Here is a 16,118-nt window from a genome sequence, read left to right as displayed (position 1 = left end):
ACTGCATAAAAAGCATGTCCTCTAGTCTATAGATTTATAATCTTGTAAATGTTCATTTAAGTTGCAATCACTACCACAAAAGAGCCAAATCACATCGACTGTCTCTGCTTCGAGCTGTTATCTAAACCAAACTACACAGGTGCTCTGGATGGTTGGCTTTAATATTTATGATACCTCTTTAATCTTATAGTCTTGTTATGTTGTTTGTTATGCACTGAAATGTCAAATCAAATTTCTTATATGTTTAAAAACTAGAAGAAAAAAATAGATTCTGATTCTAGGCATGGCTACCAAATGCTTCATTACCCACATCACATTGTCCTACATTGACATCTGATTTTCTATTTTATTCTATGGATTAAAATGTAGATGCATTAAACCAGGTCTAGTCAGAATGTAAAACAGGGTTTTGGAATCATTGGACTATGCAGCATATCACATAAACCTGTAGCAGTATTCTGGATGAAATATTGTGCTGTAAAGTTTATTATAGAGAAATCATAACTCTCCACGTCAGAGAAGCATCATTACTGTACCGACTCTGTCAAATAAAGTGCACCTCTGTGAATATTGTGAATCTACGTGATATTACCTGAAGATGGGGCTCTTCCTCAATGTTTGTGTGCTGGTGACACGACAATAAATCTCCCACAGCCTCAACGGTAAATGTAAAATGTGTTGTGAAGGTATAAGTATTAGCTGAAAGGTCAAAAGGTGCTTTTTCTCTTATAATTCAAACTGTACTTATGTTGAAATATACGTGCTTAATGTATACATTAAAAGTACCTGTAACATAATTAATAAATAGTATTTTCCTATCACCAAGACTAAAGCTGGGTCACATTTTCCTCCTCTTACTAATATGTGGAGTTTCTAACTTTTTTTTTTCAAGGTGCAATTTCTAAAGGTGCAAGATTACAAGATTACAGATCACAGATGATCAGCATAAAATATAAATGTCACAAATAATTTCCATTAACAAAACGGCACCCACTTAAGAAAAGGCTTGTGCATGATATGATGCAAGTGAGCGCTGGTGAATGTAAAAGCCCAACAGAATTCCCCTACAGCAGGGGTGTCAAACTCATTTTCTCTGAGGGCCACATCAGCATAATGGTTACCCTCAAAGGGAAATGTAGTTTATGGTCAACGCACGCCTTAAAACTGCATAGACCTATTTTAACGCCGATTTGTAAGACCAATTAATCACTCGCGGGCCACATAAAATAACGTGGCAGGCCACATCTGGCCCCCGGGCCTTGAGTTTGACACACATGCCCTACGGGACCTCTGAGCAGACAATGAATTATAACAATAATAATTTAAATATCATAACAATGGCAAGGATGTGAATAATAAAATAAATAAATAACGTTAAAACCGTTAAAGACAAAATATTCCCCAAGTGCCTACACACTGACACCTCAGTCATTTAGCAGAGACAGGAAATACCCAAGTCACCAGTTAATAACTTGGTTCCATTAAAAATGATCACATTTTTGGGCCTCTCCAAACTGCCCAAAATGTAAGACTATTTTAGGGACAAGATTTCACTGCCTCTGGGAATGTGAAAAGATGCAACGGATTTGACAATCTGTATGTGATGAGGTTAATGTGATCATTAAGCAGCAACTACAGCCTAACCCAGTATTGTGTTTATTGGGATATATCCCTGAATCACTAAGATCACGTAAGAACATCTTTTGTTTACGTTGGGCCAAAAGGCTGTTGTGAACAAATGTGGGTAGGAGATGAACCTCCTCCAATACAGCTGAGGAAGTCTTTGATATCACACTATATTTCTCTGGAATGACTAAGATTGAGACAGAATGACCTTTTTACAGCAAAGTTTGACAAAGTTTTAAGGCACCTGGGAACTCAGAGTGCAACTGCCTGAAATGTAAGACCTAACAAGGATCATTGCGATGGATGTATTCTGGATTTGCTACATATGTCATGTCATCTGCATGCACTGTACTGGACTGTTATCATTTTGAAAATGTTCAATAAAAAGAATGTTAAAAAAAAAAAAAAGATCACATGCAGTTCATTGTAGAGAGGATGGAACACGTGTCATCTTCACCAGTGTTTTTCTGCTGTGACACTTCAAAATGTCATTATATTCGACTGCCATCACCTCATAAGCAGTTAGACTTTCACTGTGAAATAATGGTATTTGGCCATTACATGAGGCGCTAACTCCAGATGTGTTCTGTTTTTTGTTTTTTTTAAATCTATTATATTAGGAAACTTATGGTCTTCGTCCAAGATAATGATCAGATACTTGAGCTGATAATTAATAGCTATAACTGCTTAGTAATACATTACCAGGAAGCCCATGTGGAACATTTGATAGTAAAACAGATACACATCATTGGTTTGTTCCTCTGACGTGTGATGTTCTGTGGTCTGGAGTATTTGAGTGACAGTATATGTAGCATGGGCAGAATGTGTGTAGCATATTCAACTCATTCTGCTCATCGCGACAGTGTCGACTCGTAATCTCATCCATAGACATGAAGAAGTTCAGTGTCGAGTGCTTTGCAGTGATGGCGACGGTGATGGTGATGGCGATGGTGATGGCTGAGACGGCTCGTGTACACAACTCAAAGCATCGTGTAACTCCACATCAAAAAGAGCACCAGCTGAAAGAAATTTTAAAAGAAGCAGAGGCTCTGAAAAAAATAACGGTGATGAACTGCATTTCTATAATCACTTTTGTTGTTTGTTTAATTGTGTACTGACTTTCTTATTCTGTTTTTTAAGGATCAAACTACACATGTGATATATAATAGAATCAAACATGGGACCTGCCCGGTATGTTGTAAACCTTTTATTATTACTGTTACTTGTGCACACAGTGATTTTTACACTCTGCAAGAACTTTGAATCTATTCAAGATTCACACCTGTCTACGAGTTTGTTGGACAGCATCACTAACTGCAACTTTCCTCCACACAGACGGAGTTCTTCTGTTTGGCTGAGAAAACCCTGAATCATCTACTTGAATTAGACAAGCTCGAAAAGCTCAAAGTGCTCGAAAAGCTCAAAGAGCTCAAAAAGCTCAAAGAGTTCGAAAAGCTCCAAGAGCTCGTGCATCATTACAACAATATGGTAAAGGAGAACTTTGTGACTCTTTGTGGACATTTGTTATTAAAAAATGAACATTCTCTCCATCACCTGGATACTGTATTCAGGTAGATTTCTGTTAACATGAAATTAAGTTTTCGATGTTTTCATTTTCAGACCGGGAATGTTAACTGTGACCTGGACGATAATCATAAAAGTGATCTCGGCAGCTTTCTGCAAGACGTCGTCTCTTGCTGCTTAACAAGGAAGACCACTGTCAGCCAATAAGGTGCCCGTGGGCTCACTTCACCTCACTTGCTTGTATCCATATGATCACTCAGTAAAATATCATTGATATTGTTTATAAAAAAAACTGTGATCATCTTTAGGAGTAAGCACTGGAATTAATGTGTATGCAATATCCATATTATTCTCTACCCTTCAGGTAGCTCTCGCACTCAAAAAGATTGGTGATCCCTGCTGAAGAATGTTCATGAAATTTTGGAAGTGATCATATTATTTATTAGAAAATGTCATATTTATTTTCTTACAGATGTATTTTTAAACAATATATGTATGTATAAATAAATTATCATATGAAAGCAGTTTGTTGTCATTATAGGTTGTTTTTTTTCACATCATGTCTGCTTAAAATCTTTTATTTGTCAATGACGTATCCAAATCATTCTAGTATGAATGTTCAGTCAGCCATTTACAGTTGTTGTTTTTGGAAATCAAGACTTTTGACAACACCAATTACTTATTGGGTTTAAAAAATAATAAAAAATAACAATGAACAAATCTCCTTACGGCTGTTATGTGACAAAAATGTCCGACAAACAACTTTGCTCCCACATCTTGAACATTACATTCAAGAACTCCCCAAGATGAATTTCAATTGAATTCAAGGACCCAACACATAGTATGAGACATGAACGACGATAAATTATAATCAGCTATAACACAAAGCACTTTTATTTTGAATATTTTATTTTTCAACTGCCTGGCTTTACAGAAGCAGAAGCACTTAAATTGAGGCCGACTTAAAGGTGTCAGCCCTTCTCAGCTGTACTTTGCTGCAGTGGCGTTGGCAGAATGCGTTTTCGGCGTTATACACAGACAGGATTTCAGAGAGTATCACTAACTGAACACAGAAAGATGAAGATGGGAACAAACATGTAAAATAATTTAATAAATAAAATATCTAGGGTGCATGTAAACACTTGACATACAGTATGGTCCAAAATAAAAGTCAGTTTGAAAGAACATAACAGCAAATGATTTCCACAAAAGCCTCATACAGTACTTATGGTGCATCTCAATAAAACGCAGTATTTTTTTTTGAATACTTAAAATAAAAAAGTGACTTGCTTAGATCTTGAAACAGCACAAACACAAGAGCTTCTGACCTAAAGGTAAAATTACACAGCAGACCTTTCAGTTACATCGTAGTTCTGCTCTTCTCGATGCTATCACACTATCGTTTACTTTTTTGTTTCTCCACAAAAATGGCATATTTAGTCAGTGGAAAGCAACACTAATGGCTATGGCTTGTGCTGAGAAGGATTGTTTATTTTCATTTTTTATTGATTATTTAAGTGCAAGTGCACTCTTATATCAATCCAGTTATGGACCATTAAATATGAAACGCTGTTTCTTCAGAAGGCAGTAAAACGGATACATGTGAAAACTTCATCTGTGCAGCATTCTTGACATCAGACTTGAACTCAGCAGTTACGTGCACAATTCTATTTTCAGCATTCTGTAAATTTTGTCGCTGCGTTCCGATTTTCAAAGCAACTGAAAATGATAACTGTTGCGAGTGAAATGTGCCCATGAGATTAATTTGATCATTTTAAGTCAAGAATGATGTCACTGAAGTGTGCATCAAGGTCTTACACTGCACTATGAATCTCTTAAACCTATCGTGAACAAACCCTTAACAACAGCACTTTCAAATTCCAAACCTAATCAGCTATGTGGTGCATTCAGATAGCATTTTAAATGATCTTCGACAGTGACATATACACACTTGACTGACTTCTTTTCATAAGGTAACATGATAGTTCCGATGACATCTCATCGGCCCTTCCGCCACCTTCACTGCAAAAGGGATTCGATCACAGATTCTGGCTTTGCAGATCTTTTCCTGTGTGGAGATGAGTGTAAGATAAATGTTATCATCAACTTCCGAGAGGTTTCAACTTTCTGATTTCTCAGAAGAGAATACCAAGATAATGTTTCATGCATACATTATATACACACACACACCTACCTACATGCAAAATGTGCAGCAGGGCAGAAAACCAAACTGACAACAAGATGTAGCTTAATGCTCATTTTTTAATTTAAACATCTTTATTGCACATATTGCAGGGTAATTTGACTGAATGTTGTCTCTACATTCCTGAATTGCAGACAATAACTAGATGTTAGCAGGTTGGTGGTTTTTTTTTTGACCAGCGGAAAATCATTTTAATCCACTTTTCTCACGTCCCCATGTGCTCACAGTGCCAAAAACTAACATGTTTAACTGGAGCTTAAGAGGCTGCTATGTTCAAGCTCATGTCATAATCAAGGCAGAGTGGACCTAGCTGAAATAGAGATGGAAAACAAACTTAAATGGCAAGGAGCTACACCTTGAATAAATTCAGCAGGTTTTGTGTCATTTTACACAAAGTAGATTACCTTCGCCCAGTCTTGGGTCGACCACTCTTGCTACTTTTGGAGGTCCTTGGCCTTTCTAGTTTCATCAGTGACTGTCGCATGCTTTCCTCTGTGTAGGCCAGATATACATGGGACAGATCCACCTCAAATGGCTAAAAGACACAGCAAATGAGAAACGTCAACAATTCTTTGTGAAGGACAAAAGGGAGAAAGAAAACGTGACAAAAAAAAAATCTCACATCTTTTTCTTTTTTGTCTGGGGCGGGAGTCTGTTTTCTCATGTTATTGCCTGTGTATGCCACACATTTCTGAAAAAAACATTGATGACAAAGACGACAAAATGTTAATAAGCCATCCTACACATTCAGACTGATGATCATTAAAACGGCGAGTTGAAAGTGTGCTCACCAGCTGCCATTCTCCAATGTCTTCATTCCAGTGCACGTAATTCTCGATCATCTCCTACTCACAAAAACAGGACAAAATGTGACAACTGAAAAAAACAAACATTGTGCTTACAGCAAAGCACCTCCAGGTGCAGAGCTGCTCAGTGTCCGCAGGTATACGCACATGTGCTAGTGGTGCCATCTGCAGGGAAAAAAGGAGCTACTACGTCTCACCACATACAGTGGAACCAGCACAGCTGTTGTTTGTGTGCATGTATTTTAGGTTTGTTTGTTTCATATTTTTATAAATTAAAAACTTTAAGTCCAATGTTCAACAATTTCAAACACGTAAAGCAACAGAGATGGACAGAAACAAAGTGTCACTCTCACGATTCACACTTGTTTCGTCATGCAGTGTGACTGACAGTCTCGTCTTTGTGTGGTCATTTTATCCTCAACTGTCAGAATAGGATGAAATCATATTCAGGCACATTACACCCATTTTTTTCCCACTCCTGCTGTCATCTCTGTAAAAATTAAAAATTACATTTTATACTAAAATTCAAAATACCGAGGTCTTTTAGGTTTCGTTTTCTCCACCATTGTAGCTCAGACGTAACTGGCAACCCATGGTTGCTCAACAGCTGAGACTCTACTGACTGCAATGATTTGTTGACAGCGGTAGGTGGCGCCACATGCCAAAACATGATTTCAAAACATAAACATGATTTGCGGTCTGCAAAAGATTTTTTAATATGAATATTTTGGCTGTACTGTTGTTGATGGTGAGTTCAGTATGTTATCTGAACATTATTCCTGAGTCTCTGTGACATATTAGGAGGATTTTACGGCCAGTTGCTTTAGATTTATTACATAATGCACTTTTAAATTTTCCTCCTTAATTATAAAACAGCTTCATCAAATCCATTCATTACCGACCATGTCGATGTCAATCAGGCATCTCCTCTGTGTTACGATGTCCTGTCTACCCAGATACAGGGTCACAAATGTTTAATGCTACAAAAATACACAAAAAAACACCCAATAAGAGTAACTATGTTTTCTTTAGTAGGCGGTGAGAGTAAGCTGAAAATAAAACGGTGCATTCATGAATACCCGTGGACACAGGATCACATAACAAGTCGGTCTCAGTTGGCCTAAACTACTAAATCAGGCTATAATGGATGTACAATCAAATCCTTTATAAGATGTTACTATATTATATATATATATGCATGTTATGATGGATGACTTCATTTGTATGACTTAAGAGTGGTTGAGGCATAATTACCACGTTTCTCCCAACAACAGTTACAAAAAGTCAGCTAGCGTTTGAATGTTATGCTTCTGCTTTGTGTGCACAGATGTTAGACATGGTAAACAGAGCAGTAGTGACACACACACACACACACACCTGGTAATCCTGGGGAATAAAGTTGTCGATAATGAGCATCTGGAGCCGGAGCTCTCGGCTCAGTTGACGGATATTCTCCAGGAGGCCTTCAATCTCCCTGTGATGCTCTTGCTGTAGATCTGCCATCTAACCGACCAAAACAGATTGAATTTAGAATATGTTCAGCTTAAAGCTTAAACTAAATTCATTTTGATACATTCTAAACAGTTTTGAAGCAAATAATATCATACAATGTACAACTGCTCCCATATATCTACACAAAACTCTGCTGTCCCGCCATCAGGGCTTTTAACTGACCACTCGATATTACTCTTACTTCAGATTTGGCAGCCATCAGCATGGTCCACACTTTCTTCAGTTTCTTGGTCTTTCCTTGAGCCTCTTCCTGCAGACTGGTGTATTTCTCTTCTATGTCCAGGCGTTCTTGCTATTTTAAGGAGGAGAGAGATCAGTGGTGATTATGCAGAAAGAAACTTCAGGAATATTGTTTTATTGTCTGTAGTCACATGGACATGGAGTCAATATAGATGAAGGGGCGACGTAAAAACAAAAATTGATTTCAAATCGTGATGGTTGCCTCACTTGAAACATTGACCCTAACATTAATTTTACATGCGCATGAAGAAAGTGAACGGAAAGAGAGCAAGAGAGCGTGACTGTGGTATTTCCCAACCACAAAGACGCAAATCAAACTAATATTGTGGTTTCTGTTGTCATATCCTGTTTCCCCCAAGTACCACATGGAAGAGATGTAGAAGATGAACGTCATACGTGTGGGAGATTGTACCATTTAAGGTGTGAAAGTGAATTACTTACAACGTACTGTTGTTGTTGTGTGTCACTAAATATTTTAACACATTTTTAAATCTAATTTGACGACATGGATTGCCGTTTGATTGTGATCAAATCGGTTATACACTGGAAATGTGTCAGCTCATAGGAAACAAGGCAGCTTTTAATGGCAGGGTACTGCAAAAGCATTACTTAATCCTTACTTCTTTCTCCTCCAGCTCCTTCCGCAGCTGCTCTGCTCTCCTGCGACGCTCTTCAAGTTCACTGTTGGACTCTTGCAAAAGCTTCTCCTGCTCCTCAGCTTTGGCCAAGAGGTCCACCCCACCCACGATCACCTTCTTCTCTAAGGCTGACAGTTTCTCCTGGAGGAGCTGATGTTCCTGCCTAAGGGGTTAGAGAGGTGTTATTTCATCTGCCATACAGATGTACAAACCATACTCAATAATAAATATTGTATTTTTCCCCCATTGACTCACTGGGCTTTAAGCAGGTCCTTCTCCCTCTTCTCCAGCTCTGCTCTTGCCTTGTTCCTCTCCTCCTCCTCCATGTCTAACTTGGCCTCCAAAGCTTTTCTTTCCTCTTCAATCTTTGCCTGCATTTCCACCATCTTGTCTGGAGAAACCTTCTTCCTGCCTTCAAAGAGACACACAGAAAACCATAGTGTCCTTAAATGTGTTTACCTCATGAATTATATTAGCTGTGTCTTCTCAAATCAACCACATCTCAGAATAGGTTAAATACAGATTCATTTCTTCAATATTGCACTTCAGGGTTAGTATTTTTTTTTAGTACCTATGCAGTTTAGTTCATTCATTTGCATTACATAAATTACATTTATGAGATTTTGGTGGAACCTGGGTCCTAACAGTGAGTGTCAGTGAGATCCAGCTACATTAAGTTATGACTTGCTTGTTAGTGTAAGCAATTTAAACTGAAATATGATTGATGACATTTTTTATTATCAAATTAGTCAGAATTAGTGACATTACTACTAAGATACATCCATTTGGACAGTTAATGGGCACACTGCACCTGGACAGTATGACCATCTCACCAACCTCTTTCTTCTTGAATTAAGAGGTGTTTAGCATGTCACACGGGCAGCATTTGCACCGAGAGGAGAGAAAGAGAGAGACACAGACAGAGAGCAACACATTACAGAGAAATATTGACAGTCTTAAGACCCTAGAGATGGAACACATGAGGAAGGAGTGAAAAAAGAGTGGGCAAACTGAAAAACTTAAAAAAGTGCAATGTCATGATTGAACAAAAATGTATCACTTCACATAAAGCATTAAACATCATGAGTACAATTATGCAATTATGTGTGGAAGAGGTGAAAGCTGAGGTTTAGGGTGCCCAAAAACTAGTAACAGGTAATGTACGAAATTAATGGCAGAATTTCAAATGATGGTAATCCTTTGGAAGGACAAGTTTGAGAGTGTAAGAGGATCTCTACTGAAACATCACTGCAACAGCAGCACATCGAGAAACTTTTTTGTGTAATTCAAATGGCACATGCTGTGTGAAGAACATGAAAGTACAGGAGTATGATCAGCAGCAGTGGGATGATCAGGGCTGTGTACACAGAAGGGGCTATGGGTCTCTGAGGGAAATTATAATGACCGTTAACCTTTAAATTCAAAGTTCGAGAGTAGATTAAGAGAGGCCAATGTCAATCATACACTTGACATAATACAGCGATCTTATGACTTCCTCTGTGTAAAATGCACAACCTTCTCAAGGCAAATAAAAGTATAATAATAATAATCATAATATGAAATATGTATCTTTTTGACGAGGAAAAAAACACGGGAAAATATATGTTAATGATCCAGTGTGTATATATTTGTGATATCTAGATATCTAATAGTGAGACTATAGGCACTAGGGGTGACTCCACTGGTTGCAAAAATGAGTCTGTTTAAATGGAAGTCTATGGGTAAATGGGACTACTTGATTTACAACATATGTAAACATTTTAAGAGTTAATGGTCTCAATCACTAGTTTCAGGTCTTCCAAGGTATATGATTCAAATTTTGGAAATGATATTCCCATTTAGAGGAAAATATACAATAAACTACAGCACATATGAATGGAGACTCATTTGTCTGAGCCAAATCGTGAACCTCAGGCTTCCAAACAGGAGTTCACATTCCTGCGGGTGGTGTCAGGACCAGTTAAGACTTGACTGCAACAAAAGGACATTCTTTCCCTAGTGTTGAGGAGTAGCTATTGCTGCTGCTGCTCTCACTACTGTCTGGAATGGAAGCAGAGGACGTGCCTTACCCACCAGAGCTGTGAGAGAAAGGTTGTGATAGCGATAGACAAATCAAGGAGCCAGTGGCATGCAGAGCTTAAAGCAAAAATGTGCACTTTATGTATGTGAAAAGGTAAAATAGTGGAACAAATCACTCAGTTTCTGGGGGCATAGTGTAGATTCAGCACCACCCGCGTGGAAGATGGTTTGGTTATTATTAACTAATACTATATGATCTAATACTAAATTTGGAAATAATAAGATTGATGACTGAAGAGAGACCAGTATCAACTTTCCAGGAACATAAACCTCACAGGAACTTTGGTGTCACAATTGCAAACCAACCAAGTTCATTGTAATTTGGTGTGACAAGGGGAACTCCTAAATAAGTAGAGTGCAATGTTTATACAGAAGAAAGATCGCTATGAATCACTAACCTTAAATTGACTTCTGCCTGATAAACATCTAAAAGTTACTTACTGCCGAGTCACTAAAATAAGGGCTGGGCTAGATGTTACCAAAATCAAAAACCGCTATCCCCACAAGACAGAAGATTGTATTGATGTGTAGTCATTTTTCTGTACACTCTTCACACTTACATTTGTGCACTCATCATATATATTTACCTCTTCTTCTCCTGCGACCCTCTCCTGCCTCTCCTCCTTCATCTTCACCTTCATCCATCTCTTCTGATCCGCTGCCCTCTGAACCAGAGATCTCTTCACCTAGAATAGCACAAAACAACATTTAAAAAACCCCACAAAAAAATTAGTTGTTGATGCAAAGGGAAAACTTTAAGGCGTGTGATGTTTAAAACAAACCCAGACAGCATACAATTATAACTTCCAAGATCATTACCCTCTTCTAGTTTCTTCTTCAGCTCCTCAATCTCCTTCTGAAACTGGCGCAGCAGTGCATCCTTAGGATCCTCATTGATCCTGGCTTTGTTCTTGATGTTTTTAGCCCTGTTGGCATATCGCAGGGTACTAATGGTCTCATCGTAGTTATAGTCTGCAGGGCCTATATTTGCACACTAGGGAGGAGAAAAAGGTATTTAAAAATGTGAGGCAAAAAAACTGCAATGTCAGCATTGATTAAGTATGGACAATGATATGTGGTGATTTTCTGGAGCAGGTTGAAACCTTTACTGTACCATCATGGTCTTTGAGTTTCCTCCAAGTGAATCCTGCAGAAGACGAGTGAGTTTGGAGTTCCTGTAGGGCACATGCGTACTCTTGCCATCCACCAGGGCAGAGATGACATTACCCAGAGTGGAGAGAGAGAGATTGATCTTTGTCGCTTCCTTTAAACGCTGACCTGTGGCTCCAGTCTTGCCCTGCCTCTCTGAACCCTGTGAACAACGAGTGGGAGATTAATTGGTAGTGGTTAGATTAATTTTACATTTGCAATACTTTTTTTTAAGCATTACTCTGATTTCGTTTATACATGTGCGTGTATACATTTCTGGCCAGATACATACTGCTAGGTCGACCAGATGAAGTTTTCCCATACGAACGTGCTGGTTTCCATCCATACCCTTCTCACTGCACTCGATAGTGATGGTGAAGATTGCATGAGAACGGGAGCTGTGTTCATTCATGTTTGTGGCACCGACAGAGCCTGAACATAGTAAAAGGACACAACTAAATTAATTTTAATTTCGTACTCTTTCATAATTTTATTTTTGCTTCACAATATCATCAAAAACTTGATGATCATCAAATTATCAAAAACATACGGTTTTTGTGTCCCAGTGTCATAATCCGGTCCATATCATCAGCATTGTTCACTACATAACCAGACAGGTCTTTGATATATACACCCACATCTGGTCGCTCTTTCACCTGCAATTAAAACAGTTAATGTTTAAATATGGAAAGAAAAGAAAATCAATATTTCCTCCATTACAGCTAAATAATTGAACTCAATGTTCTGGCCTAAACTATAAATATCTTTTTACCTCAAGCCTCTGCAACTGATCCTTGCCCAACAAGTCCCGCACTTCCTCGTTGTAAATCTCAAGGTATGAAACACGAACCAAAAATCTGTGAAAGTCAAATGTGTACAAAAAGGTTATGAGAATTAAGACCTTTAAAAAATGTGCATAAGTAATGTATTCTGTTTATAACTGTTTATCTAAAAGAAAATCAACAAACGGTCAGTGTCACTCAAACTTAGGCCAAATATTTTGACCCCCCACTTGTGTAAAAAACACACTTGATAACAGACTCCATCATGAGTGATATCTAAGTACTTTTTGATTAATTTAAATAACTGCTGTCTGAGACAGGCGTCATTATTTTGCAGGGCAGTCAAGGGAAAAGTCGCCCTTTATTGAATGAATCTTTGTACATTGAGATGAAACACTTGTGCAAAACTATGCTGTGTGTTTGTGGCAGCTGATTGGGTACTCTCTTACCTGGTATCGCCCTCTGCCTTGGCAATGTGACCAAAAATATGAGCAAAGGAATTTGGGATAATCCCTCTGAGTTCTGGCACAGCTCTCACGCCCTCCATGGTGAACGTTTTACCTGTTCCAGTTTGTCCGTATGCAAAAATGGTGCCTGGAATGAACAGTAGAGTGTAAACTCACACAATCTGTGTCATATGGAAGATAGAAATTAAATAGAAAATAAACAACAGTAGTTCTTATGTAACTACAATTACAACAATGAAAAAACAGAGACGAGATGGGAAAGGAGGATATGATATGACTAAAAGGGTTATCATAATAACAATATTAATTTCAGTTAATACAAGTACCACAATCAATATCAGGTTATTTATTGATATAAACGTATATGTATTGATTTTGTAAAAGTAAGTAAGACATTTCCAGTCATTTTCTGGAGATTAGGGGTGTGGCTCAAGGAAGATATCACTAGATGTGGGAGATGATGGTCATCATTGTTTTATTGCCCATCTCTAGACTATGTGCTCCTGTTTGGCTGTCTGTACTAGATGATGCAGACATTACAATAATGATTCTGATTTTACAGCAAATGGTTTTTGAACAAAAAAAGAAAGAAACTGTGACATGAGATGAGTACCGTTGTAGCCCTCTAATACTGAGTTGACGATGGGGCGGGCGGTGAGATTGTACACATCCAGTTGTTTGCTCTCTGGTCCAAACACAGTGTCAAATGTGAAGGTCTTGGGGGGTTCATGAAGAGTCTCCAGCTTGTTGACTGTAATGGTCCCACGGATCTCGTCCACAGAGACGGCCTGTTTGTGGCCCATCACCTTCTCCTTCTGGTTGAAGGGACGACATCTCACCACCACCTTGACATTATCACTGACCTCCTGCTTGTCAGGCTTATTGCTCTGTAAAAGGAAAATGCAAGCTTATATGTAGTTATAATTACAGCTTGACCTATATGGGTTTTTCTAAGGTCAATGCTGATCTTTAGAAATGAGTGCAGCCAATGGCCTATGATAAAGTATAATACTTTAAGGACAACAAACCGTACACAAAATCGCTTATCTGAAATAAACATTCATGGAACAGTGAGCCTTCTGCACGGCAGTGTCTTGTATATTTTAAATTATAATAAGTAAATATTAAATAGACAAAACTAGGTATGGGGTGATGTGAGGAGGCCATTTCATAATTACTCAGATAAAAATAAAGCAATTCATGATATTATTGTAAAAAATAAGGTTTAAAGTGAGGTTTTAAAGATTCTGTATGTCACACCGTACCGTACATTTGATACGAGAACATATATGTTCAACAATAAAAAAATAAAATAAAATGAACCTTTCATATTTAAACACAAAAATCTTCAGGGACCTGCATGTAAGAATTATTGACATTTATCTGTGAGCCAACAGAAAAATGTCAATAATTTGTGCATTAAGATTTTGTGTTTATCAATCATTGACATTTTGATCACAGATTGCAACAAAGGGAGGACTCCTTCGCCCACCCTTCCTTTTCTAAGCATGTCAGGGACCTCTGGTGGCTTTTGTATACCATAAATGACGTAAACACTCTTTCACAACTTTCCACTCTTTCACTCTCCCACTATCTCTGTCACGTCATCCATCTTTTTTGTTTACGGTTTGGTTTATGCACTGGGTTTATGTGAGTGGAGCTGATGATTTTCTTTGTTAGAGTGGTAAGCTTTCACTTCAAAATGCAAAACGCATATCTGCGGTTTATCAATATTTGGTTTTCACATCTTTTTAAAGCTATTCTAGTCTTCTATAAACATAATTAAGAGTGGTATACTTCATTTCTGACAATAATCCCTCATATATATTACACGCTGGATCCTATAAAGTAAATAATGAGGTCAGAGCCAGCTCTAAGCATAGGCCATATTGCCGGTTTCCTAGGGCGCCATCTACTGGAAGGGGTGCCAAATGAAAACAGAGCATGATTATTAATAATGTATGGAAGTCCAAATGTTGCAAAAAACTGTTTTGTTTATGTCACAATTTTTTAGATACATTATTTTTTATTTATAGAGGGTTAGTAATGGAGTTTTATTTGCAGTGTCCAAACTTCACTGTTGACACCTGACAGCCATACTATATCCTGCTGTATGACTTGTTTATTTCTGTGTTACTCTCATTGTCTTACATTCTTATACATTTTTCAGTTTTTGAGGGAAAACTATGTGGAGGGCACCAAAATACATAGAACAGGCCCTGCATGAGGTCCTGGAATGACTGAATTAAAAAGAATAACAAGAACTGTATGCTCTACTGTAAGCCGTTTTTGAGTGCATGTATTGTTCTATCCTTTCATGAAACTGGACAACTTTGTTACACAGACTTGGGGACGAAAATATTAATGATTAGAGCAATGAGCAGCATTAGATAAGCTTCTGGGAACAACAAATGTGCAATCTTAGATGAATAATTACTAATAAAACCGTTAAGACTACAATGGGCACAAAGAAGCGTGTGTTTTATGAGGCGGTCACTACGATTTGGGGAGATATCAAGCGTGTTTCGTCAGCTGTGCCTTTTACTGGGTTGCTAGGCAGGCGAACGCTTTCGTTTGCACGGCCAACTAGCATCGCAGCTAATTGTCAACCAGGTTTTCTGTCATAACTCAGTGTGGTTAGTACGTCACACTTAACGGTTTGTGGCGACTGAAAAAAAACCCCGGCGGTGTGGACAAAGGTGTTCCATTTCCTTCGAACCGCATACAAAAATGTGCATCATGTCGCAGTGGCAGCTGGTAAGCTAACCCGGTTAGCATCACATCAGTGAGGTCGGAGGAAGGGAGGAACCCGTTTCCAGAGAAAACAAAATGCTAGGTGAGGCCTGACGACTTACCGGCATGGCGAGGAAGCAGAGGCGAGATTATGACGTGATGGTTAGGACAGTGAAATGTTCGCACGCCCTTGTTCATGTGACGCTAAGTTATCCGAAGAATTTAAATGCCAGCGTAGTGTCCATAACATCCGATAGCTTGTTGTTACGAGGGAGTCAACCTGCGCATGCGCACAGGGGCGGTCTCTAACTGGCAATAAGCTGCCAGTTTGAAGCTGATATTATATATATATATATATA

At 38.3% G+C, this 16,118-nt stretch overlaps 1 protein-coding gene across 1 annotated transcript; it reads right to left on the bottom strand.

Moving 5' to 3' along the window:
- Positions 1–4,165: 4,165 nt before the first annotated feature.
- Positions 4,166–16,023, bottom strand: kif3a (kinesin family member 3A). The gene is given in 18 exon segments (XM_083890600.1): positions 4,166–5,218; positions 5,758–5,888; positions 5,976–6,044; positions 6,145–6,198; positions 7,537–7,662; positions 7,853–7,963; positions 8,532–8,712; positions 8,805–8,993; positions 11,189–11,208; positions 11,211–11,314; positions 11,448–11,622; positions 11,743–11,940; positions 12,070–12,209; positions 12,328–12,433; positions 12,550–12,634; positions 13,009–13,153; positions 13,640–13,913; positions 15,882–16,023. Coding segments are annotated over 18 exon segments (2,163 nt in total). The 5' UTR covers positions 15,888–16,023; the 3' UTR covers positions 4,166–5,169.
- Between the last annotated feature and the right edge of the window lie 95 nt (positions 16,024–16,118).

Source organism: Microchirus variegatus, assembly GCF_963457635.1.
Source record: "Microchirus variegatus genome assembly, chromosome: 6".
Taxonomy (NCBI): Eukaryota; Metazoa; Chordata; class Actinopteri; order Pleuronectiformes; family Soleidae; genus Microchirus; species Microchirus variegatus.
Note: the sequence above shows the minus strand (reverse complement) of the source record. Positions and strands in the feature narration are given on the sequence as shown.